The 25,554-nt window shown below is 51.1% G+C and overlaps 6 protein-coding genes across 6 annotated transcripts; 4 read left to right on the top strand and 2 right to left on the bottom strand.

Moving 5' to 3' along the window:
* Positions 1–551: 551 nt before the first annotated feature.
* On the bottom strand, positions 552–4,035 carry LOZ57_005547 (uncharacterized protein; the record flags this gene model as incomplete). Its single annotated transcript, XM_049254576.1, has 2 exons — positions 552–3,740; positions 4,027–4,035. 2 exons carry the CDS (start codon positions 4,033–4,035, stop codon positions 552–554), a joined length of 3,198 nt encoding a protein of 1,065 aa, XP_049106401.1.
* Positions 4,036–5,225: 1,190 nt separating this feature from the next.
* GCN20 (ATP-binding cassette, regulator of translational elongation) lies at positions 5,226–7,913 on the top strand (the record flags this gene model as incomplete). The annotated part of the gene is made up of 8 exons (XM_049254575.1): positions 5,226–5,288; positions 5,347–6,078; positions 6,158–6,238; positions 6,307–6,610; positions 6,661–6,834; positions 6,893–6,983; positions 7,056–7,505; positions 7,562–7,913. The coding sequence occupies 8 exons, from the start codon at positions 5,226–5,228 to the stop codon at positions 7,911–7,913; spliced, it is 2,247 nt and encodes a 748-aa protein (XP_049106400.1).
* A 533-nt stretch (positions 7,914–8,446) lies between these two features.
* On the top strand, positions 8,447–10,316 carry LOZ57_005545 (uncharacterized protein; the record flags this gene model as incomplete). The annotated part of the gene is made up of 3 exons (XM_049254574.1): positions 8,447–8,640; positions 8,779–9,075; positions 9,161–10,316. The coding sequence occupies 3 exons, from the start codon at positions 8,447–8,449 to the stop codon at positions 10,314–10,316; spliced, it is 1,647 nt and encodes a 548-aa protein (XP_049106399.1).
* Positions 10,317–10,775: 459 nt separating this feature from the next.
* On the bottom strand, positions 10,776–12,720 carry LOZ57_005544 (uncharacterized protein; the record flags this gene model as incomplete). The annotated part of the gene is made up of 4 exons (XM_049254573.1): positions 10,776–10,946; positions 11,000–11,078; positions 11,133–12,251; positions 12,311–12,720. 4 exons carry the CDS (start codon positions 12,718–12,720, stop codon positions 10,776–10,778), a joined length of 1,779 nt encoding a protein of 592 aa, XP_049106398.1.
* Positions 12,721–14,542: 1,822 nt separating this feature from the next.
* Positions 14,543–16,836, top strand: LOZ57_005543 (uncharacterized protein; the record flags this gene model as incomplete). The annotated part of the gene is made up of 3 exons (XM_049254572.1): positions 14,543–14,787; positions 14,853–16,535; positions 16,596–16,836. The coding sequence occupies 3 exons, from the start codon at positions 14,543–14,545 to the stop codon at positions 16,834–16,836; spliced, it is 2,169 nt and encodes a 722-aa protein (XP_049106397.1).
* A 1,967-nt stretch (positions 16,837–18,803) lies between these two features.
* On the top strand, positions 18,804–25,402 carry PHO81 (phosphate system positive regulatory protein pho81; the record flags this gene model as incomplete). Its single annotated transcript, XM_049254571.1, has 10 exons — positions 18,804–18,825; positions 18,896–20,001; positions 21,913–22,038; positions 22,129–22,179; positions 22,257–22,400; positions 22,459–22,506; positions 22,589–22,606; positions 22,681–24,922; positions 24,976–25,145; positions 25,205–25,402. 10 exons carry the CDS (start codon positions 18,804–18,806, stop codon positions 25,400–25,402), a joined length of 4,125 nt encoding a protein of 1,374 aa, XP_049106396.1.
* Between the last annotated feature and the right edge of the window lie 152 nt (positions 25,403–25,554).

Raw genomic sequence — 25,554 nt, 5'->3', positions numbered from 1 at the left:
ATTAAAAACCCGGGGCAATAAAAATTCATATAAAACTGGCATCCCCGCCATGTGTAACAAAGGAAAAAGAGAATCGACCGCTATTATCGGGAATGTTAGGTACCGGAGGAAGGGTGTTTCAGCTACCACTGCTGATGACTGCAGGAGAGTTGAAGAACTGAGAATAGTAGATCTTAGGACGGGAAAATGAGTCGGATGCTTCTGGCAAGCCAAGGGCATCTAAACGCTTCAAAATCCGGAAATTACAATAGAAAATCGAAATCAGGAGCCGAAGGAGCTATCGCTTGAGCAAATGCAGGCAAGAGAAATGACGCAGAAGAAAAAAGAGGCAATGATCGGTGTGAGCTTGATACAATAATAGTAAACATAAAAAGACTCGGGTTAACGGAAGAGCATGCGTAGGTTGCAGTCGTCTCTGGATTAAGCGATGAATAAAACGCCGTGGAAATCGTATGGTCGTAGACGTCATTCTCATTACTGAAGCAGAAAAGCATCGCAGGAGAACCATCATGCCTCGAATCAAGAAAAACAAGAATAGAATAAGAGGGTTCTCAGGAATGAATGCCGAGCATAACGGAATCGCCTCGCGGCTGGTTGAAGATCTTGCTGAAGGGGGGATCGGGGGTGTTGCGATGGTCAGTCTCAAGAGGCAGGCAGACTCCCTCGGCCTTCCGGACGACGTCTTTCAATGCCCGCGTCACGACGCCGGCGCGAACGACGAGATCACGAAGGGACTGTGTATCAAATGCAAGCTTTTGTTGGCCGTCAATACTTGTCCTGGGGTGGACATTTTCACGTAATTTTCTTTCGCGATGTATGGTATCAAGAACAAACTTCGCTTTGGTGGATGAATCCGTACGAGGACGGTAGTGCTGTTTGCCGTTCCGCGGAGGCGGGGGAAGTTCGGAGACAAAGCTGTCATCATCAGCTATAGCTAAATTATCATTTAATCCAGCTAGCCTTTTATCGGTCCCCGACTCGATTTCAAAATCTTCCAAGCTAAACGTGAGAGATGAGGTTGACCGTCTCATTCTCAACTCGCGTTCGTTGTCCTCCTCTTCGAAAGTGGCCAAACTAATAATCCCTTGAGCTTCTTTCCACAAGTCACTAGCGGGACCGTCGATTATATGCATTGCCCTCGCCCGCGCTCGGAGCAGCTTGAGCTCTTCAACCAGCACAGTGAGCTCTTGGACGTGACTGAATTGGCCATAAACACTCTCCTGGCGTTCCATAATAGCCTGAGGGACTCTGACGGTTTGGTTTTTATCGCTTTTACTCTGGCATTTCTCGAAAGGGTTGGCTTGACTTGGTCGATCGTTGTCCTCGAAATCGAAATCCCCATCCCACTCCTCACTAGCTCCTTTATTGCCTAATCCCCAAGTTGCAAATTTCTTTGCAGCGCTCGTTTCTTTTGGTACATTCGGATCTCTGGATATCGGCACACTTTGGCTTCTAAGATGAAGAGAACTTGAGGTGCGTCGAAGCACAGTTCTACCCCCACGCAGATTAAGAAGCTGGTCAATATGAGAGGTCCTTGGGCGGGGTTCAGAACCCTGTTCATCCTTCTTGACCTTTTGCTGTTCGGACCAATCGTAGAGACAGAGTCGTGAGCTTTTCTCACAATCTTCACCTAGTGTTGCTGAAGAAAGAGGCCGTAGATCAGTTGCCTTAGGGCTGCTCAAGGTAGACAATAATTCAGCATTTGAGGCTTCAAAGTTGGGAATCGGCTGTTCATCAAGCGAAGCACAAGCATCCATTTCATCTTGAAACTCATCCATACTTTGGATCTTTGGTAGGCCTCTTGAATACTGCGGCTGTGGCGAATTAGATACCAGGCGAATTTCTTGACCCGGTCGCTCTGGAAACTTCAATCGAGGAGATGGGGTGTGCCTTTCAAGGTTGGGAAGTCGTTTATCGTGTGGAAAAAAAGGCAGAGATCTGTTCGCCGCAAAGCCAATGGGATAATTTTCTGCTTGAAGGGAGACCAGATTGGGTGCAGAGACTGACTGGTCGAATATGGTCTCAATACGAGGCCCACGACGATTTGCCTTGCTACTACCTGCTACACGAGTAGGGAATGAATCAAAACCGATGTCACTTTGGAAGTCAGTATCATCGTCCTCACCGGAACTGAAGACTTTAATATCATTATCGGACCCAATTAGTGTAGATGCAGGGTCCGATGCTGCAGCTGAATGACGAGGGCTTGCTGGAGACCCTGCTAGCGAACGAGGAGAATCGGGAACGGGGGAGTTGGGGCAGCTTGGGGGAACGGCGCGAATGGACTGACGAGCTCGAATATCTGCAATATCTGGATTAGCCACGGTTGGATTAAGGGCTTCGCATCGGAGATCTGTAAAATTCGGACAATGGCGCAAGCGGGATTTCGGGGCATATTCATCGGCTGCGGCACCAATTCGATCAAAACGGCTCGCAGAAAATTCAACTTGCGACGAAGTACTTGGTCGACGAAATATATCAGGGTCCGTGATGTTTCCTCGTCGTCGTACACGTATCGAGTTTCCGTGAAGCCTTTCGCTCTTGGAGGTGCTATAGAAATCCGATGACGGAGTGTCAAGCTGCGCATCGTCATGGGAGAACGAAGATTGACGTCGTAAAGGCTTCGGAGTTTCCCACGACGAAGCAAACGGTTCGCGAAAAACATCTTGCGAAGGGGGACGGGCACTTGAGGGCAGGGTTTTGGAATTAGAGCGACTAGCAAAAGCAGCATCTCCAGTTTCTGATGCATTCCATGAATAGTATCTCTCGCGGGCCATTGGTTCCAAGTTTGAGGAAGAATTGGTTTTTCGGCCAGGAGGCAAGATGGACGAGGCAAGTAGCAAAGTAGGCGCAACATTGGAGTGGGCAACAAGGCGACGAGGAGATTGATTTCGATTTCTTGATGGGGGGGCACGGCGCCGAGTGGAACGGTCCGATGAATATGAAAAGCGAGCTCTGCTGAAATATGGTCGCCAGGAGCTACTGTGAGTTGGGGTGGGTGGCGAGTTCTCCTCTGTCGAGGGGATTGTTGGCGTGAACTTCGGGGTACCGCAGCCTACCCGGCTATCTGTAGAAGAACGCCGGCGCATATTTGCAGATCGTTGGTGGCTCGTTGCAGGTCGCCGCAGCACAGGTAGAGTAGCAGGCTCAAACTTTTGTAATCGGTGTGCGGACGATGGGCCGTGAGAGGATGTCGAACGTTTCACGAGCTTGTTGGGAGAAGGGGCAGGATAGTTGGAAGGAAAAAAGGGCGTAGTAGATCCGGTAACTGATGGTGATTGTGGTCGCGATCCCGAAAGCGAGCTGCCATTTAAAGAAGACGTGATGATCGAGAGCCGGCGTACCCAGGACGAGGACGGGCGGCTACTATTGGGAGGTTCCAGTTCATCCACGACATCTCCCTCACTGATTTTAATTCCGGGCCCAACATACGTCCTTCGGCGGGGACGAATGGGAGGTCTGTCAGCTTGCCTCAAAGGCAGGGTGTTGGGCAGTGTTTGCGATTCTTGGCTCTGAAACGGATGCGCCATGCGTTCCGGTTGGGAAGAGTCTGGGCGAGGGAGAGCAGGGTGGGCAGCCGTCGCCGGGCGAGGCTCCGCTATACTCTCTGAGGGGGAATGGTATGATCTGGTAAGGAGGGACTGCCTCTTCCGGGCGGTCATCGGGCGTTGTTTTGGCGGCGAGGGTCGACCGAGAGCGAAACCAGTAGCGGCGATGCCAATTGTGCCAGCCGCACAGAGCTAAAAGAGACGGAGAGAGGCGGTTAGCAACAGCGAGGAGAACCATGGAAACACGGGTGCTAGACGACGTCGGCGGCAGCAGCACAGCACGATGGGCAGCGCCGGCACCGAGTAGGGCCAAACATGCGCGCGCATAGCGGGCTGGGTAGCGTGGGGAGGGCGCTTGAAACACTCACCGTCGATACATGCTCCATCGTTGCGTGTAGAGCAGGGTCAGAGGGGTCTCAACTGGCACGACATCGAAGTTCACGGGCTGGCGATGGAGGAGGCCCAGAGGTCACCTTACATGGGCCATTCTGGTCGGGTGCTGTGCGGGCGCGTGTTGGCGGACGGGAGTGGTCAGCACAGCAGCAATGGCAGGCGAACCGGCATTCCTGGCGATGGCGGCAGAGGAGCCGAGCACGGAGTGGCGATTAAGCACGAGCTTGACGACGGGCAGGTCCAGTAGTTTAGTAGGCCGTGGTGGTTGTTGTCGTTCAAGCGCTGGGAGCGAAGCGAGGAGAAGCGCAGCGGTAGGTTTGTTGACGGGGGGGTCGCTTGGGTTAGTGGGAGCTGGAGCGAGCGGCCGGTCTGGGATCTCCAGCTTTAGAGCAACTCTAAAGGCCGGCGGGCGGTTTCAAGTGCGGTAAGCGTCGAAACACGGGCGTCCAGGCGACGTGCCCGCGCGTGGTCTCTCGGGGCGGGCGATGACGCTGGCGATGAGCTCTGGGCTGGCTTGTTGTTGCGGTTGCGACGGGCAGCCCACCTCCAGCGCGGACGGGCCATCGTTGCAGCGCATCATCCCTACGCCAGGCCGGGGCCTCCAGCAGCCCGCTCTGGCCGCTGATTCGCGCTGCGCAATCCCTTGCCCTGAGACTTTTCTTGACGCCAAACCGAGCCGTCGCGACGAGCCCGCCAATAAGCCTTGCGCCCCTCCGTGCCAGCGTTGCGCGAAGCTTCTCGCCGGCGAATCCGTAGCACGTCGACATCCGCATCATCGACAGCTCTCCCCGCCGCGCCAATGACGGCCACTGGCGCCTACCAACTGGTTTCCTACACGGCGGGCGACGACGGTCACTGCGCATCGTCATCATTGCCATCATCATCATCGCCCACGAGGGCGGGCGGCCAGCCGCTGGCATGGCCGTGCTGCTCGTGGGCGCGAAACAGGGAAACGCAGGGCCGCGGGCGTGGTTGCGTGCTTAGCCCGAAGCCACAGCTCGGGCTGAATCCCTCCGCGCAGCTGGCCAGCTCATGACACTAATTCCCTCGTCGTTTATTCTTAAAACTCAACCCGCGCGACGGGGATGTGGGAAATTAACCCTCTCCACGCTGGCCCTGCCTGGGCGTCTGGGCGCGCTCGGAGGATTCAGCCCGCCCCCGCTGACTCAGCGCCGTGGCCGCCACGCCCGCACAACCACGCGCGCCGACAGGCACACCACGGCCGATCCGCCCTGTCATCGATCTGTCCGCGCTGCCTCTGCACGCTGCTTTGAGTTGCCGATGATGGAGTCCGAAATCCAGGCGCGCATACCCGGCATTGATCATGTGATATCAGAGTACTCCGTGGTGCGTGGTGCACGACGTACACGGCGCCCGATGCGGCCTTCGCTGACGTTCGCCATAGGGCTATCTGACACACGCTTCCAAAGCGTATGTCGAAGACGCTGACCTCGTGGATCAGTCGCCGCTGTCAGAGGCTGCTGACACCGTGACGTCGCTGCTCTTGTCCGCCTCCGGTGACTTTAGCCCCGAGAATGAGGCCGCCATCAGGAATCTGGTCGAGAAGTTCATCTCCGCCTTGAGCTCCGCCAATGGCGTCGACGCGGAGCGCCGGCAGATGCCCTTTGCGGCAAAGAAGCTGGACCAGACCATCCATGTAGGCTCTCAGCGCAATATTTCTTCCACCCTGGGCCTCTCGGGCGTCTCCATAGACCTCGAGGCGGCTGCAACTCGAAAAGTCGAGTCTCGGGTGGACAAGAAGAAGCTTGAAAAAGCCGAAAAAAAAATTCGAGCCAAGCAAGACAAGAAGATTATGAAAAATGTTGAGTACGAAGCGTCGAAGTTACTCAATGAGCCTGACAGTACACAATCGTATGAAGAGTTCTTCATGGCTGTAAACCCCTTGCAACTGGGGTCGGATTCCCAGACGAAGAGCAAGGACGTCAAGGTCGATGGAATCGACATCTCTATTGCGGGAAATCGTATATTGACAGATACGTCCCTTACTTTGGCATATGGACGACGCTACGGCCTGGTTGGTCAAAACGGTATTGGAAAAAGTACACTTCTACGTGCGCTTAGCAAGCGAGAAGTCGCCATTCCAACATATATTTCAATTCTTCACGTGGAACAGGAGGTTAGCATACATAGCCTAAGGCTATCCTAATTGATTGTGCCGTTACGGGGCCCCTGCCCCTTACTAACAAACGTGATAGATCAAAGGTGACGATACTCCAGCTTTGCAGGCTGTTCTTGACGCCGATGTCTGGCGAAAGCGCCTTTTAGCGGATCAAGATGTAGGTAGCCTACTTCCAAAACCAGAAATACAACAATGTCTGTAATGTGATTACTAATATGCTTGCAGAAAATATCGGCCCAATTGGCTTCTATTGATACCGAAAGGTCGACCATGGCTGATACATCGAAGGATGCCCTACGGTTGGATCAGGAAAGAGAAGCTCTGGATGTCACTCTAGCGGATGTCCATGCCAAGCTGGCAGAGATGGAATCTGACAAGGCTGAGCCCCGCGCAGCGAGTATCCTCGCTGGCTTAGGCTTTTCCCCGGAGCGGCAGCAGTATGCGACAAAGACATTCTCTGGTGGTTGGCGTATGCGATTGGCATTGGCTCGTGCTCTATTTTGCGAACCCGATCTTTTGCTTCTGGACGGTACGCTCCCAACAGTCTGGGTGACAGGTGTCAATCTAATAAGTTCCCAGAACCTTCGAACATGTTGGATGTGCCATCCATCACGTTCTTGTCTAATTACCTACAAACTTACCCAAGCACCGTTTTGGTTGTGTCTCACGACAGAGCATTCCTCAACGAAGTTGCCACGGACATCATTCACCAACACTCGGAGAGATTGGATTACTATCGGGGCGCTAACTTTGGTCAGTACAGCTGTCACCCGACACCTTTGTGGCGAACCTTCCTACTAACCATATCTAGATTCGTTCTATGCCACGAAGGAAGAACGAAAGAAGAATGCGAAACGGGAGTATGAAAATCAGATGGCTCAACGAGCGCATCTCCAAGGCATGTGACTGTGGCAATGTTTAATATGGAAAATCCTGGCTAACCCAGCTATTATAGCTTTTATTGATAAGTTTAGATATAATGCCGCCAAAGCTTCGGAAGCTCAGTCAAGAATCAAAAAACTTGAACGAATGCCTGTGCTCACTCCCCCTGAGAGTGAATATGTTGTCCATTTCAAGTTTCCAGATGTTGAAAAATTATCGCCCCCAATCGTGCAAATGACCGATGTTACATTCGGTTACATGCCGGATAAGATATTGTTACGGAACGTTGATCTTGACGTACAGTTGGATTCTAGGATTGGTATTGTTGGGCCAAACGGTGCCGGTAAAACCACTGTTTTAAAACTCCTTACCAGCCAACTTCAGCCTTCCTCTGGCCTTATTTCTCAGCACCCCAGACTTCGTATTGGCTTTTTCGCCCAGCACCATGTCGATGCACTAGACATGAATACAAGTGCTGTTGGTTTTATGGCGAAAACTTACCCTGGGAAAACAGAGGAGGAATATAGACGCCATCTCGGAGCGTGCGTGGCCCTCATCTTTCCCTCCGTTGTCGCATATCATCTAACCCGTATTATAGCTTCGGTATTACCGGTATGACTGGCCTTCAAAAACTTGAACTATTGTCTGGTGGTCAAAAATCCCGAGTGGCTTTTGCGTGCATCTCGCTAACCAACCCCCACATTCTTGTCCTTGATGAACCGTCCAATCATCTCGATATTGAAGCAATGGACGCCCTCTCGGAAGCCCTTCAAAACTTCCAGGGAGGCGTATTAATTGTATCTCACGACGTGACGCTTCTTCAAAATGTTTGCACGAGTTTGTGGGTTTGCGACAATGGAACAGTAGAGAAATTCCCTGGTGATGTTAATGCCTATAAGAAGAGAATTTCTGAACAGGCCAACGCAGCAGGGGTAGTCGCGGCGCATTGAGGCCGAGAATTTTATTAAAAAAAAGCACTAACTAATTAAAAGCCTTGGATTATCTCGTAGCCATGCCCATAGCAATGAAAATTAATCGACGATAATGATGAATATTTAACGCTCCATGCATAATCGAGAATATCAGTCTCTCTGTGTAATCAGTATATATGTTTTACTTGGTAGAAACCATCCCATTAACTCTCGCTGGCGACTGTAGCTACCGAGGGTCTAGATGCGGACAGCTCGAAATAGTTGAACTAACAACCATAATGATAATAATAATAAGCATTCTTCTCGAAATATATGTCCTTAATCAAGTTCGTGATCGTACCACGGTCGCCCCGAAATCTAAACTCCGAGCGCCAAGCATTAACTACATTTGGAGCTTCACGGCACCTCTCACCTAGTTAGTTACTTACCCTGCAGGCTGTTCGGCAACAACTGCAAGAATTTTTAATGCGCACTCACCATTTTCGTTCAATAACAACGTTACAGGAAAGAAGAAATCCTAGATATGAGATTCCAAGAGTAAACTCGAGGAAATGCACGCCGCCCGGGATGATGAAGCTAATCACCCCAGCGCTCCACTCCTAGAGAATCACGCCTCGCCGCAACGTGAGGAAAATGCAGATGCTTCATGGAGGCTGAATGAACTGGTTTATACCACCTCTGGGACTTGGTTCATCTGGGCTCTCACGTTGTCAGCTGGTATCAGTGGCCTTCTATTTGGATACGAGTACGATTCTTTCTTTCTAATGTTTCTTTGAGAACCCAGAAAAATATATTGACATACTTTATATCATACTCTTAACCGTCTGTCTTTGGTGCTTCTGTTTTTTGCCCTGGTCCTGACTTTTATCTTTCTCGGGGGCAGTACCGGGGTCATATCATCGACGTTGGTCTCCATCAAAAGGGACCTGTCGCATCGAGAGCTGACCACATTGGACAAAAGCTTGATCACGTCAAGTACTAGCTTGTTTGCGCTCATTGCTAGCCCCGTGGCTGGTACTCTAGGTGACAAACTGGGAAGAAAACCGATTATCTTGATTGCCGATGCCTTGTTTATCCTGGGTGCCCTATGGCAAGCCGCCACCTCTACTGTTAGCGGTATGATTGTTGGCCGCAGCTTGGTGGGATTAGCTGTTGGAACGGCAAGTTTAATTGCGCCTTTGTATGTGAAGCCCCTTGTCAGATTCCATGGTAGCTCGCTATCATTCCAGAGAACTTATTTGTCTTATTCGCTGAATCTTTGTTAGATACATTGCGGAGCTATCCCCTTCACAGCTTCGGGGCAGATTGGTAACTATTCTCATACTGTTCATCACAGGTGGCCAGGTCGTTGCTTATGTCGTTGGCTGGTTACTTTCGACGACAACTTCGGGTTGGCGCTGGATGGTTGGCCTCGGTGCCCTTCCTGCACTGGTTCAGCTCATACTTCTCATGTTCCTCCCAGAAACCCCGCGCTGGCTCGTGAATGCTGGAAATGACGGCGAAGCTCGCCTAGTTTTAGGAAAAGTATATGGGACCACTGAAACAGCCAGACAGGAGGTGGATCGAGTCATTCGAGATATAGAAGCAGAGATTAACGAAGAACATTCCACATCGACTTCTTGTGGTGATTTGTCTTCCAACGGCCCCCTTTCCCGGTGGCTGGCCTCAACAACAAATAATTGGAACGTACTCTTCACAGTTCCAGCAAATCGCCGCGCCTTAATCATAGCTTGTATGTTGCAAGGCTTCCAGCAGCTTTGTGGTTTCAATTCGCTCATGTATTTCTCCGCCACTATCTTCAATATCCTGTCTTTCTCTTCGCCTACCCTAACTTCTCTATCCGTGGCGGTGACAAACTTCCTCTTCACCCTACTCGCCTTCTCTCTTATAGACCGTATCGGCCGTCGGCGTATCCTCCTTTACTCCGTTCCAATCATGGCTCTCTCCTTAATTCTTTGTGCAGTCGCGTTCCCCCACATTAATATAGAAACTCCAAACCCAGCCGTTCCACCAAACGCCACCGACCCACCTCGATTATCACCCATTTTAATCCTTATCTCCCTCACCATATACACAGCCTCCTTCGCTTCCGGCCTCGGAAACGTTCCGTGGCAACAATCAGAGCTTTTCCCTCTTCAAGTCAGATCACTCGGCTCCGCACTCGCCACTGCAACGAATTGGGGCTCAAATTTCCTTGTGGGGCTTACATTCTTGCCTTTAATGGAATTTATCTCGCCTGGCTGGACCTTTGTGATTTATGCATGCGTCTGTATTGTCGGGTGGTTGTCGGTGTGGGCGATTTACCCTGAAATGAGTGGGTTGGGTTTGGAAGATGTACGAGGCCTGCTAGCGGACGGGTGGGGCGTAAGGGAGAGTATAGAAAGCTTTTCTAAGAGGCAGAAGAGTCATATTGATTCATGAGAAGGCAGTCTACTTTTGCATTGCTTCGGTGGTTTATAGATGGCGTTTCCTGATCTGAAGTGTTGATCATTCTATTGTCTTTTACAGGTACTTCGTATAGTTTACCTTTCTGCTTTTGTATGTATGTATGCACAATATTTATTATATCTCTCTGCTATTTTAAGAAGTATTAGCATCGCTTCAAACAGACCTTCTTACAACAACTTCAAGTGAATGTAAACGCTACATACAAATGACTCCAAACGATAGCAATATGCATGCAAAATAAACTACTTTTCCGCCCATGGTATTTGCAATAGGCAAAGGGGTATCACATTCATTAAAAAATTAGGTATAAATGGAATTTTGACAGTCATGCCAGGAAGGGAGAGGAATACAAACCCAGTGAATCATGCAACTGAAAAAGCTTTGTAAAGAAAAGAGCAGCGCACATTTTCTTTTCGCATTAGGACTCTCGAATCACTCCTGATCTTCAGACTCTGGTGTCACATCTGGAACAAAGTGCGGTGCAAATTTGCTTTTTGCGCGTAGTCGGTACCCATGAGTATAGAAAAAAAAGGGTATTGGGATCAAAACTGTGGCAATGCAGCCCAGTAGAGTGCCTGCCCAGTTAACTCCCAATCCATTAAACTGTGAATGTAGGTTAGGCGTTTAGTGGTAATTTATCTGTGGAAAGAACTTACTAAGTACTGCGAGAAGAGAGGAAATCCAGCGGCTGCAACAGATCGTAGAAGAGCATTAGCAGCGATGGCAGATGCAGCACTACAAGAAATTAGCAGGGCATTTTGGACAAAGGGGGAAAGGGTGCAAACATACAAGAGCAAATAGGCGTCAATGATATAGTTCAGAGCTTGTAGGAAAATAACAAGAAGGCCAAATCCTGTTAGTATACCAGATAACGTTGGCACAATCCAATGGATGCTCTCTTTATAGCCAGACCAACCAAACCAGAAAAGGCCAATTGCAAAAGCAATACCTCCAGCAATGACATGAACAAGACGCCATTCGGGTATAGTAACATTGTTATTTGCGGCAAGTTTTCGAGCATACCAAGGCTGAGAAAGGATGATAGTCATTCCACCAATAAATTGGCCGACAATCATACCAAAGTATGGCAGGCCACCAACTCCCTTGCCAAAACCGTGAATTTTTTGAAATACGACGGGGTATGCGGTTAGAAAGAGATACAGTAGTCCATAGATGAAAGCGGTATAGATACTAATAAGGAGGACAATGGGCTCCGTAAACAGAATTTTGATGGGTCGGCTGAAATTCTTTTCAACAAGTTCCGTAAAATCTACTTCAATCTCCTCCTGTTTAGCATGGATTCCCCAGTTCTTTGTACGACGACGTAGCTCAGCCGCTTTTTGAATGAGGACCACGGGTGGATAGGTCTCGGCCAGAAAAAAATAATCAAGGATCAAGGCACTGGCACCGAGGATTCCAGGGAGATAGGCCGTCCATCGCCAGCCAAGATGGCTCTCGACAATGAAACCACCGATGAAAGGAGCCAAAAGTGGGCCCGTGAATACGGTCATGCAAAAGGGCGTGATAGCAAGACCTCTGAGACGGTTGTCAAACATATCAGAAAATATTGCAGCAACCACTGCTATGGGGCAGGCTCCAAAAAAACCTCCAAAAAAACGGCAGATCATAATAGTTTGAAGATCCTTAGCAGTTGCCAGGCCAAATTGGAACACCATGAAACCAAATGTACTTAGGACTACTGGCAAACGCCGCCCTTTGAGCTCAGATAACGGTGCCCAGATAATTGGTCCAGTGGCATAACCCAAGACAAAGAGTGATAGTCCCAGGATTCCAACCTCAAAAGAAACCCCAAAAATCTTCGCTACTTCAGTAGTTGCAGTGGAAAAGATGCTGCTGGTGAAAGACGAGATGATTGTTGTCCACCCCAGTATCACTGCAGTTATTACCCTACCATAGAAAATACAAATCAGCTCAATATGTATTTATTTGCATATAGGCTCACATACTTTCTTTTCATGCTCCAATTCTGAGGATGTAAAGGATCCTCTGGCCCATCAAACTCAACAACATATTCTTCCTTTTCTGGTAATGGTGGGGGGTACGGCTTCCCTGCCCCAAATGCTGGCAATGGTCCCTTTGACACTCGCGATCGTACTCCCGCTCCAACTGTTGCACTATGTTGGCTTCGTTGTGTAGCGATGCGACTTAGAGCGGTTGGGTGCCGCTCCAGATCTCGGGATGTGGGTGCACGGAAGACATCTGTGCCTCCAACGCTGGAAACAATGGACGAGGCGCTTCTCGACGAGGAAATTGAGGATCGAGGTTCTCGCGGGGGTTCTTGTTCGAAGGGAGCCGGAAGGTGGCCTTGACCGGCACTGATCCCCGCTTTCTCAAGGTCTCTAGAAACAATGTCCATTTTCACCCGGACAGTGGGTGAAAGGGTGTTTCAATTAGTCCCTACGCCCCGAGTACCCTTTAAAGAGAAATACAGAGGCGAAGGTCTGTCCACAGACGACTGTTGATTTGGTTATAGATTCTAATACTTGGATTCAGGCAGACAAAACTTTCAGGTGGGAAAAGACACCTATGGGCTTATGCGTGTGCAAGAGAGGAACGTCAGAAGTCCATGTTGGCAGAGCTGATGACTTGTAGATATATATGGAAGTCAAACTGTGAAGCAATTGCTCCAGTGATAAATAGAAAGATAGTAGTAATTCAAGGTTAAGGTGAAAAATAGATAACCTTTTATGGAATCAGGCAAGGGTGGCGAATATCCACCAATATATTACTTTCTTGGTGTTTTGGTTCGTGCCTTCTGTAGATGCCTACGGAGAATTGCAACTATGTGAATGTAGATATCCGACGCCAGTAAGACAAACAGAGACTAGGTGAAGAAATCTAGAGATGGTCCTCGCTCACCCATTGCTATCTTTCCCAGCGCAAAGGAGGATTCTCTTATTAATTCTTCCCCACGACGGTGGCGATGATGTCAACACACATCAAGCCACTGGTCCGGGACCGGCAAAAAGGTGCCGAAAATGCCGATAGCAATGCAATCGAAACAAACATCTAGAGGCGTGTCGAGTACGGAGTACTGCCGGACGTCTAACCCCTGCCTTGACTTTCTGGGATCATTATTACAGAGTCGCATCGTGGAGGTAGAGCTAACCGCTAGGTGGACGCTTGGTAACTTAAGCATCTGATCCTATCAAAAGTCAGTTGCCTTAGGTGTGATTCTGGGTCATATTTCAGCCGTTATTATTCAGCATCTCACCTGGTCGGGTTTCTAGCCAGTTCCGCTTCTAGAACACTGCTGTGAGCACCATCTTGATCAGCCCTAGATTCCGAATCCATCGTGGGACTATACCCGTGGAGCACCACTACTACTGACACTACGGAGTACTCCGTACAAGAGGGAGAATCCACATGCCCTCCATAGTTGGGTAGTTAGTGCCCATCTTTTATGCAGACGAAGGATCATTATCGCCGCTATTATTGCTGGACAAAAGACCCGCTGGGTGCTTTGACAAGCTTGTGCGTTCTTGGACGGCCATCTCAATTAATTAGTTTTTCAATGCCGCCTGCGCGAAATTGTGTGTTGGCGAGTCCATTGTGGCTGGGCGCTGTTTGCGCTGTTTGCACGGCAGACTATATTGCCGGTGGGGCCGTGGCTGCCGCACCACTCCCGATGTGCCGCCCTCCCATTGGCGGCATGTGCAGCGCCTGTTCCTGTCCTGGCTAGCGCCCCTACCCCTGGCAGGCGGTCAGCCAATCACACCGGCCTGTCCGCCAATCCATCTCTTTCGGGCAACGGCCCTCCCTTTCCAACTCGCGTCCCTTTGTTCCATCCCAATCTCGCCGTTCGTTTCTGGTTCCAATACTCCCGTTCCCGTCGTTCTTTGCTGTCTCTCTCTCTCTGTTGCCCGTCGGCTCGCGGTGCACTCTAGGCCGTCTTTCTCTGCTTATAGCACACAGCATGGACCTCTGAGTCTGTTCATTCCCTCCTCAGCATCCACATCCAACTTTCGTCCTTCCTTAGGTTCCGCGAGATTCGTTTGTTTGCTCTCTTTCCAACATCCGATCTGCTATACACTCATTCATCCTATTTCCAACTTGAGCAGTTATCGGCTTTAATACCTAAAGAGTGCCTTGCATTGTTGTTCTTTGTCTTAATTCCTAATCCAACCCCTAATCACCCTCGAGAGACGACCTGCATGAAAAGACCCTGACAGGAAGAAATGGCCCGGCATGCACATCGGGCCCTATCGCGGTTCGCGCCTCGTGCACTCTCTATACCAGCAGATGAACCCGTTGCCCTAACACACCTGGATACGCCCTCTCTTGTAAAGAGAAGTCCTGCTGATACCACCTCGAGCGCCCCGGCAGGAACTAAGTCTTGTGGGCCAAATGACACAACTGGAATCTGTACGCGGCCTGTCAGTAGCACCACTACTATGACTCTGCCCATTGTTTTGGGTGCAGTGTATGTTTAATTACCATCCTGTCCAGCCCCTTCAAACTCTAATGACTAGAGCTAACTTGCTTCAGGATTCCTATAACCTGTGCTTTTCTTGCTTTTTTCTTTTTGCATCGCAGGCATGTCAAAAAGTTACGACAGGAAGACGCGAATGATAAACACAAATCCCTTGATTTTGGCCTCGATTATCCCTCTTCCGGCAACAAGAACAAAAAATCTGGAAACAGCGATGGTGGGATTTCAATGGCCGAAAAGCCAAATCACCAGCGTGGGCATGGTATCTCGATAGATTTGACAATGAATAGTCCGTATCTACTACCGCCAGGTTTGCATGGGTCTCGTGAATCGATCCATTCGCTGTCGAGGTCATTCCAGGGAGAGGGCGACAAGTATCGCCCTGCAACATCCTTCACTCCTGGCGATGGTGGTTCTGTACGGTCTTACTCACCAACCTACGGCCGTAGGGCGGATGACGCGTCGAGCTACACTTCTCCCAGTTCCAAATACCCTTATAATGACGATATGAACCAAAATTTGTTGAAGAACGCCCAGCGAATGTCCAGATCCCCTCCTATCATACAGACAGATCCCGTTGAGGCCGACATCGGCGCTTCCAGTCACTCGACTAAAGAAGGCACCCCGGTATCATCACCTTTGACCTCGCCCCGTGCTCAGGGAGAGCTCACCGTCCCTACCGCCAACACAGCAGGAAACGATTTTGAAAAAGAGGAATCGGCCCTCCGAAAGAGCAATAACTACCTAGGCGCCCTCATCCAGCGGGGTGATGCCAAATCGCCTGAGAACCACCTTGATAACGTACCTTTGGCTCCCAGGAGCAGCTCTCTCCAAAAGGAGGAGAAGCCACAGGGGCTCAGCAACGCTGACCAATCCAAGTCTATTCCTATTCCTGAGTCTGCTCTAAGCACATTGCATGTAAAATCTCAAGCGCCGCGCATCTCTCTTCCTCTCGACGATGACAAAAGTGACTATGGGGATGATTCAGCATCATTAAAGCGAACCGTACCACAAGTCACAGTGCACGATATCGCAAACTCTCCACAAAATGACAAGAAAGAGACGGATACCACGTATGATATTTACGATGACTATTACGATGAGGGATATCAAGTCGACACCCGCAGACTTACCGTAGGTATCCGCCCGTTGCCACCTGAAGACCCATCAGACAACGCAGAACAGAGGGCCAATCGCATTCGATCATTCTACAAAGAGTATTTCGATGACAGCAAACCACAAGAGGACTATTATGAAGATTACGGGCCCGAAGCTACCGGGTATGGAGCGTATGGGGAACGAGCGGACTACGGACATGCACGTCCGTTTGCGCAACCAGAGGGAAGACGAGCTATGACACCCCCTCCTAGAATGCCACCCATCCCGTCTGAATATCGACGTCGCCCGGCGTTCGGTCCTCTGAGTGATGGGAGCCGTTCAGTGGCGCCTTCAGTTTCCAGCGGACCCCGTGCTGGCTCCTCAGCGTCAAATCAATTGCCAGGAGGGCGTCGTAAAAAGCCGTTGGCGCCTCCAGCTCCACTACAGCTTCTTCCGACCCCCCACAAACTTCAAGACGAATCAATTATGCCAATTGATTTCGCGCCGGGCGCTAGGTCTCGTGAACGTCGGGATGGACGTTGCGACACCCCCACAGGCGGGTTGCAGCCATACATGCTGACGGTTCCTGCGCATGTGCCCCTTGCATCTTCATATGACGATCTGGCTCTTCTCCCAAGCCCGTAAGTGCTCATCAAGATACGCGAAAGCCGATGAACCGTTCACTAACTTCCCTATTATAGGCACGCGTTGCGAAAATCCGGCACTTTTACAGCGTTGGATTTCGTTCCTCCGTCGCGATTCAAAAATTCCGATGCCAGTGATACTGGCAGTATCCGCAGCAATCGAACTGGCATCTCGGCTGCTCAGGCGTACAGTATCCGCACTGGCGCCTACCGTATCAGCCGTCTCCCGCCCCAGACAGTTGGCACCAAGGAAGATATCATGTCGAATCTTCACCCAACCTGGGACATGAAGACCTAGCTAGCCTCATGGCAATTCCTTTAGGTTCCTCTTCCAGCGTGGGTGTTCTATTTAATGAGCGTTACATGTTTCCCAGCAGCAGCCGCTTGATGACCTTGCCATACTCGCTATCTTATCCAGCCACCGGCATTCTCGCCTGGTATTTTTTTGTTGTTCATTTTCCTTCTTGCTCCGCAACCCTTGTAGATTGGTGAGTTGTTGGGATTTCTTTTCGGCTCTACCTGTGTGCCATCGCGCTGCACAGCAATGTTTGAATATCTCAGCCCCATCAACGCCACACAACATCATGGTGCGAGTGTAATGTATTTTACTATATATATATATATATATATAACACATATTTGTCAGTATTCTGGATTCGATTGGAGTACCCCGTAGCTTGTTCGAAATGGCTTGCACTTCGTTTGGTCTAGCTCTCGCCCTTTAGTATATGAAACTCTGGGTTGGTCCGTTTCTTTGGATTTCCATGTGTAGGTCCAAGGTTGCAGTTAACCATGGAACCCCTCGAAGCTGGAATGGCAGAGTTTGGGCCCGTGATATGGCGGCGTCTGTTCCACGATTCGGCTTCATGATTTTCTGCCGATCGGCAAGAGGTAATTAATCTCGCACCTGAGCACAGCAGGCCTGCCCGCGAGGACCCGGATCGACCGCAAACAGGGTGCCGGGCGATCAGGAGTGGGAAATTACTCGCGCCAGAAAGAACCCATGTGGTCGGCCGGGGTTGGCCGTCACGGCAGGCAAAGAACCTGCTTGGGTGGCCGTTGCTATTTTTGGGCCAGGAACAAGCTTCGCGTGGCTGACTCAGCCGAAGGGAGGCGGTGTCAGGCCGGGCGGGCGGTATTATTGGTACGGTAACTCTCGCTGGGTCACGCCCGCGCGGCATGATTGGTGGGCGCGCAGGCCAACATGTGGGATCGCGCTGAGGGAAGAAAAAGGCCTCACACCAAAGGGCCGTCGGGCAGGCGGGCGGTAAAAAAAGGGCACGCGCGCGCTCACCCAGCGCGCTGCGCTGTTCCTGCAGCTACTCGTCGCGTTTGCAGCGTCGTCAGGCCCGCTGCCGCGCCGTCTCGCTGCTGCGACTCGCGCCTCTCCACTGCTTGGCGCTGTTGCTCTAGCCCCCCCCGGTCACGTCTCGTTCTGCAACACTCTCTCCACCCGGCTGGCCTTCTCGCTTCCTCGCTCCTCCTCCCCGTCCTTCTCCTCCTCTTCCTGCTACCTGTCGTCGTCGACGCCGTCGTTGCTCCCCATCCCCCAGCGGACGAAGACGCTGCCTTGTCGCCGTCTGCCCGGGCGCTTTCTCTCGTTCGATCTCCGACTATTGGCCCGATTCCCTCCCAGCGGCGCTCTCTGTTTGGTCAGAGCAACCGTCTTGGCTCCAGCCTGCCTACGCCCCTTATTCGCCCAACTGTGTCCCTTTTGGTCTTCATCGCCTCTTCGTCGTCGCGTGGTCGATTCGGCCTGATTGCTATCGTTCGCGCGGATTGCATAGCTGGAATCAACGGCGAGACCACGACAGGCGTTTCCTTGTTCACTTCGAGCCGATCTTCCGATAATTAGCTGCCACCTCTCCACCCTGACCACTACTCAAGTTTTTCCCTTCGTCGCCCCGGCCCATGGGACCGTCATCCACGATCTTTGTCCAAACTTGAGGAGAAAAATTTTTTGTTTCGACTTCTCAAGCAAGCGTACATTTTTCTGCTGGTTTAAGCCATCGTGGCTTTTGGATTTTAGACCAGCCGCTCCCTTGTTTCGCATTGTTCCATAGTCGGACTCTAGTCTGCACGAAGCCACCTGACAGCTAAAAAATCTCATCATCCATCAGCTCCTGTCTGCATGAAGAGTCTTACAATCCCTTTGTCGGCCGGCCATTGACCCTTCGTTCCTCTGCGACTTTGCTGGCACCTTACAAGCAGTAGTGCTCCTCTCTTTTCGGCCTGTCAGAAACAGGGTGACGCTTGCTATTCGCCATGTCAAGCGGTTCTCCACCGGGTATGTGCTTGCTGACTTCCTCCGTCGCGACTAGCATCTGGGCTTTGTGTTAACAGATAGGACGATTCAGGGGCTAGCCCTCCGACCTCCCAGGCACCTCCCCCCGCATCATCAGCACCACCTCCCGCATCGTCGGCGCCTTCTCCTGCACCGTCACCTTCCTCAGCACCACCGCCGCAGTCTAGCTCTCCGCCTCCGCAACCGTCGCCAGCGCCCCCACCTTCAACAAGCGCACCTGCACCAGCACCGCCAAATTCAACACCAACCCCCGCTCCCCAGCCGCCTTCCACGCAACAACCCGCACCCTCGGCGCCTGCGCCGCCGCCAACAGAACCGTCTCGAAGCTCGGTCGTTGTGATAGTAACATCGACCCTATCGCCCACTGATGCCAACACTTCTACGCCGCCACCAAGCAATGCGACCTCTTCCCCGTCAACCACCGTCTCAAAGCTGCCAACATCCACTGCGGAGCCCAGCAGCGGCGGCCTCTCTCCAGGCGGTACTATTGCCGTAGCCGTGGTGGTGCCTGTGGTGTCCGTGGCTTTAATCATACTTGCGCTACTTTTTTGGTGGAGAAAACGCAAGGCGAGAAAATTGGCGGAAGAAGAAAGAAAGCGAGAGATCGAGGAGTATAGATTCGACCCCAACAATGACCCGACCCTTCCCGCTATCGGGCTGACCAGATACAACGACGATACCGCAGCCAAGGATGGCGATACTGGGTATCGCGGCTGGGGCACGACATCGACCTCGCGCAAGTACTCGACGAACATGTCGAGCGGACCCAGTATGCCCGTTTCTGACAACGGCAGTCAACAGCCGTTCCGATCTGGATCTCCCTTAGACGACGGCGGGTATTACCCTGATGGCGGAATTCGGCCAGATTCCGGCGACTCAGAGACCATCGGTGCGTTGCCTGCTTCCACTGTAGTGAACCGAACCGACATTCATCGCGGCCCGTCCAACGCATCGTCTGGATACTCCGCTGCCAACCATTCCGACGTGTCGGATGACTTCTCACCACCGGGTGCTCCTCCCGGAACTCAATATTATGAAGAAAACCCGTACTATAGCGACATGCCCCAGCAAGGGCCCTATGGGGACAATTTGAACGCTGCGCCACCGGTGATCCGAGATGTCCAGGCTCGGCGGAACACACGTATTGAAAGCCCGACGGTATTTCCGCAACAAGGAAACGCGGGTATTTCGCAGAATTTTTAGAACGGTCGACTAATCCCTCTTTGTCAATACGTATTTCGTTACCCGCCCGTCGTTTATATATAACACCCTTCTTCTTTTTCTCTTTTTTTCTTTATCTTCATATCAGGGCTGCATCGATGCCATTTAATGGTTGTGAACGTAATTTTGACTCTTCTCCGGCCTGCTCGGCACCTTTTTTTATATTACCTTTTGTGGGTGAATTGTCATATCCTGGAATATGTACCGGATGGCTCTTGGCTCCTTTGGCTGATCACGATGTCACCTTCTTTCACTATATTTTTTCCTTCCCTGCCCTATGAGAGCGCATGAAGTTTCTTGTCTTTGCAGTTTGTCACGCCAGGCACTGCTTGCTGTCTTGAGCACTTTGACACAACCTATGCAATGTGTCAACACTATTTTCCTTTTCTTTTTGTCTGTTTTGAAAAAGCCATAATATAGCTTGTTGATTATAGTAATGAACCGAACCGTGAAGACCTCTCTTTACAGCCAAACCCAAGCCCTACATACCAGTTTCCGGCCTAGTCGTAGGGCAGGTGATGTCATGCGAGATGCCAGGCAGAAGACAAGCTTTTTCAAGGTGCGCGCCTTCGACGACCACGAGCAAGGAATTCTAAATCAGGCGCGGAAAACTCGGGTGTGTTCCGCTGCAGTCAGGAACGCGTCCGACGGCATATTATGATTTAACTGCTCCGGGAAGGTGATGGGCGCGAGGAGTGGCCGCTGTGGCTCCACTACAGCCCGCCACGAACCACACGTGCCTGCCATTTTGGGACGCAAGCCAGCCGGCGCGAACAGCCCGATTTAGCAGTCACAGAAGACCCGGGTCTCGCCAGGGTAGGCACGCTGGACACACCGCAACAATTAGCCAATGGTAGCGGCGGGCGGTCGCGGATGGCCGGATGATAGGGTGAGCAGCACGGAGCAAGGTTGCCAGGCGGGCTTGGCGGGGTGGCCGCCGCGAGAAGGGGAAGCGGCGGCGCGGGGACCTCGCGTCCTCCGTACTCCGTAAGTACTCCGTAGGGAGGAGCATACGGAGCATCAGGTAACGTTAGGGAGTTCCGTACGGAGTAGTTCTACTGACAATACGGAGGAATGCTCGACGACCCCGCGGCACCACCACGACCACCACCACGACCACGACCATCGCCAGCAGTCGCTGCCTAAGTCGCTTGACGAAGCTTCCCGGCCGTAGACGACGGGCTTGGCCTGCTAGACAGCCAAACAGACAGGAAAACTCGCATTCTAGCCCTGACCGCCAACCGCCCTGCCTGCGCCTGACCATCGAGACGTGGCCAGCGCACCCCCCACGGCGTCTCCTGCCCGTCTACCTATCCGCCCGTTAAATATCCTGGGCTCCGTCCGCCGCCCTGTGCCTCGCTCCCACCCCCTTCGCAACCCCCCCTATCGCCCTCCAGTACGCTGTGTCGCCCTTCCCGCCCCTCCCTCGACGTCCTGCTGTTCTGCCTCCGGCTGTCGGCCCTTGGCGCCTCGCCGTTGTTGCGTCACTCCTCCCGCCCGTCCTCACCAGCAGCTTCCCCGTTCCGTGCATCTCCCTCCCTCCCTCCCTCCCCCACCCCGCCATCCCGCCGTCGACGCCTGACGGCCCGGCGCGCCAGTGAGCGCCCTCGTCACGATGTGAGTCCCTGTATGCCCCCCGCCCTCCCCCGACCCTCATCGCGCTGACGCCGTGTCCCGCGGCGCTGCAGGAAATTTGGAAAGCATATCCAGCGCCGCCAGCTCGATCTGCCGGAGTATGCGGCCAGCTTTTTCAACTACAAAGCTCTCAAGAAGGTGCGAGTTTTGCTCCACATTGGTGCTTCCGTGCCGTCCTTGTTGCCAGCTAACCCCCAGGCGCCCCCTACCTAGCTTATCAAACAACTGAGCGCGACGCCCACCATTCCCGCCCAGGGAGCCACCGCCTCACCAGTGTCTGAGATCCTCGACCCTCAAGCCGCCCTGCGTGCGAACAAAGAGGTGTTCTTCTTTCGTCTGGTATGCATCAAATCGCCTCCCCTCCACCCCCTAGCTGCGGCTTGCTTGCTATCGAAGGCTAACGCTGCGTCATGTTTCGTTCGTTTATAGGAAAGGGAGATTGAGAAGGTCAACGTGTTCTATCTGCAAAAGGAGGCAGAGGTAGGACTGTCCACTAGAGCTGCGCTTCGGTTTTCCTTGGCAAGAATGGAGTCCCTAACCGTCGCTGCTGGCCACAGTTCTCCCTGCGCCTCAAGACATTACTTGACAAGCAAAGAGTCGTTCAGTCAAAACGTTCCATATCAAATTCGAAGGCTCCCGCCAATTTCGTCACTTTGTTTGAAGGCTTTCAGCAATTTGATGGTGATCTTAACAAGCTTCAAGTGAGTTTAGGTGCCAGATAGTTGTGTGCTTCTATTGAGAAACTCACCCTTATTCTAGCAATTTGTTGAAGTAAATGAAACTGCAGTCTCAAAGATCCTTAAAAAGGTTTGTCACAAACACTACTTTCTGTGCAGCTGTGAGTTCTTAAGAGGTTAAAGACAGCTAACTGAGATTTATGCGCTTTTAGTGGGATAAAACTTCCAAGGTACGGTTCTTTTGTGGGGTGTTTGACGTTACGCTGAGCAAGCATGTGAAAACAGTGACTAAATATTCATGTAGTCTCGGACAAAAGAGCTGTATCTCCAGCGTGCGGTAGAAGTACAGCCATGCTTCAATCGAGATGTTCTAAGAGATCTTTCAGACCGTGCAACCACAGCACGATTGGAATTAGAGGCTTGGGCTGAAGGTGAAAACATACAGTTTGACACATCTCACAGCGTGGAGCGATCCAATGTCCCAGAAGAAGATGATGTTGATCTTCATGCCCTACATACTGCATCAGCAGGTAATCTTGCCATTTTGCGAGATTGGATATCCAAACTTCAATTCTCTCAGGATGCTGGACTTCGTGTTACCCGCATATTTTTGGCGGCAATCAATGATTTCCCAGATGAAGTACTCACCTTGCTCCTAGACACAGGCCTTGTGGACATGCATGCCCAGGATGATATCAATGAAAGGAGCTGTTTACATGAGGCCGCTATTTCTGGTCGGGGGTTTGTCTTGAAGGCTGCACTCGAGCGTGGAGTTGATGTTTCCCATACCGATGTCTACGGCAGAATACCGCTGCACTATGCATGTATGCATGGCCGGGTAGAGATGGTCTGTGCATTGGTTGATGCCGGCCCGCCCACGGTGGATTTTATGGACCATGATAACTTCACACCATTGATACATGGCATTATCCGGGATCAGCTACCTTGTGTAGAACAGCTTCTCTCTCGCAATGCGCGCATCAATCCGTCGTCGGAATCGGATCATATTCCACTAAATCTGGCATGCCAGCATGCCTCTTTACCAATAATACGGATGCTCTTGGAGCGAAATGCCGAACTTCTTCCGGACGCTGAAGGGTTATACCCTCAACATCTGGTTGCGCGTTCGTGTCGCGCCCCTGATGTAATACTTCTTCTCAGGGATCACGGGGCTGATCTTGATCAAAAAGACAAACTCTACCAATGGACACCATTGTTTCATGCCGCTAGCGAAGGATGCGTTGCGTGCCTGCGGACTTTACTAGACAGTGGTGTTGATGCCGATGCGCTTGACGAAAAGAATTTGCCTGCCATGTATTACGCTGTTTGGGAAGGCCACCTAGAGTGCATGATCCTTCTATGGTCAAGAAAAGCAGGACCGAGGCTTAGCCAGGCACCCCCTAATTCTCTCAATGGGCCAAATTTCCGTGACGCTGGCTCTATGACATCTCCTACTCTCGCAGAACGCCCCGGCCCGGGAAGTATGGAAGGAGATGGTATTCCAGATCTGTCTCTGCCTCCTCCTATTATTCCGCTCCGTCGCTACGGTCACAATTTCTTGGATAATAAAACATTCATCCAGATTTGCTTTGACTCAGCCCCATCTGAATCAATCGTGTTTTACCAAGCTGGCCGCTATGCTGCCGCCCGACTTGCCATATCCTCGAAACTTTCTGATTTAATTCCGCGAAATATCATGCTGCCGTTGCAAGAGGATTCTAGGGTTGTTTCATTCCAAATAGACCGGCTAGATACCTTTGCTCTAGAGTTTGAGATTTTTCCTACGTTTGGCTCGAAGGTAATCGCGAAAACTGTCGCTTTGCCAAACCTATTCTCTACCGGAAATCGAAGTTCTGGGGCATGTTGCTTGCCTCTTTTCGACCCAAGGCTACGGCCAATCGGCGAAATTAAATTTTGTTTCCAGGTAATCAAGCCATATTATGGGGAACCACTTGAAATCACACACTTCGCGACCTATTGGAAAGCCACCAGTGCTCTTGATTCCGATCACAATGGCCAAATCACCGGGTCGAGCCTCTCTGGGGACTATGTCCAACTCTTTATTCAACTAACAAGGGATAATATTCCGGTATTATGTCCAGAGTTCACCATCAAGCACCATGGAATTGAGATTCCCGTTTGTCGTCTCACCTATGACCAATTCAAGGTCGTGGGGCGTGAGCGTCATAACCAGAATAATTCAGCAGAATCCTTATTACGTTCACTGGAAGCACTAAGTGTTGATGACCTTGCGCATGCTCACCGCTTACTTGCAACCTCCTTTTTATCTTTGCAGGAAGTTCTCGCACACCTTTCGACAAACATCCATGTCAACCTTTGCATTTTGTATCCATCTGCCACAGACGAAAACGAGTTCAGCCTTGGCCCTCCAACAGATGTGAATATTTTCGCCGACTCTATTCTCACAGAAGTCTTCAATCATGCCAGGGCCTCAAAGGAAAATAATCCATACTTTATGCGCTCCGTTGTTTTTACTTCATACAACCCGAATATATGCATTGCTTTGAATTGGAAACAACCGAATTGTAAGTATAGATATATCGGTTTCTCTGTGCTTCTGTTAATCTGTGATATTTAGACCCTGTACTTCTTTGCAATGATCTAGGCCAAATCCGAGATCTCACCCGAGACTCCATGACACAGTCGCCAATCTGCTGTAGCGGACGCGCTTCAATGTCTGTCAAGGAAGCAGCTCGAATTGCACAGGGTAACAATTTCATGGGTTTGATGTGTCGGTCTAGTTTGTTGGTACGTCATATCCAGAGCCAGGACGCCGAATGTGCTAGCTAACTCGTTTCTGCCTGTAGAACGTAATGCCCGCTCTTATCGAATCCGTTAAAGAACAAGGTCTCGTCCTGGTTGCAGATACATCTGATGAAAGTGGAGAAAGGAGCCGACCAGTACCTCCCATGGGAGCTGAATGGGCGTATCGCATGCCTACTGGTGTCAACGGCGTAATGAGAGGAACCGGTATTCTACGATTCAACGATACCATTGACATGTGATCGTGAATCCTTTTTCCTCACATTACATTTGGCTCCAGGTTGTCCCTCCTTCATTTAGAGTTCTTTGTCACATTTGTTTTCTTATTGCATTGTTATATCTGAAAAATGGAGAAAGGGGGGGTGGATGTTCTATATCTTTGCATTTCTTCAAA

The sequence above is a fragment of the Ophidiomyces ophidiicola genome (assembly GCF_022830035.1).
Source record: "Ophidiomyces ophidiicola strain CBS 122913 chromosome Unknown scaffold_29, whole genome shotgun sequence".
Taxonomy (NCBI): Eukaryota; Fungi; Ascomycota; class Eurotiomycetes; order Onygenales; family Onygenaceae; genus Ophidiomyces; species Ophidiomyces ophidiicola.
Note: the sequence above shows the minus strand (reverse complement) of the source record. Positions and strands in the feature narration are given on the sequence as shown.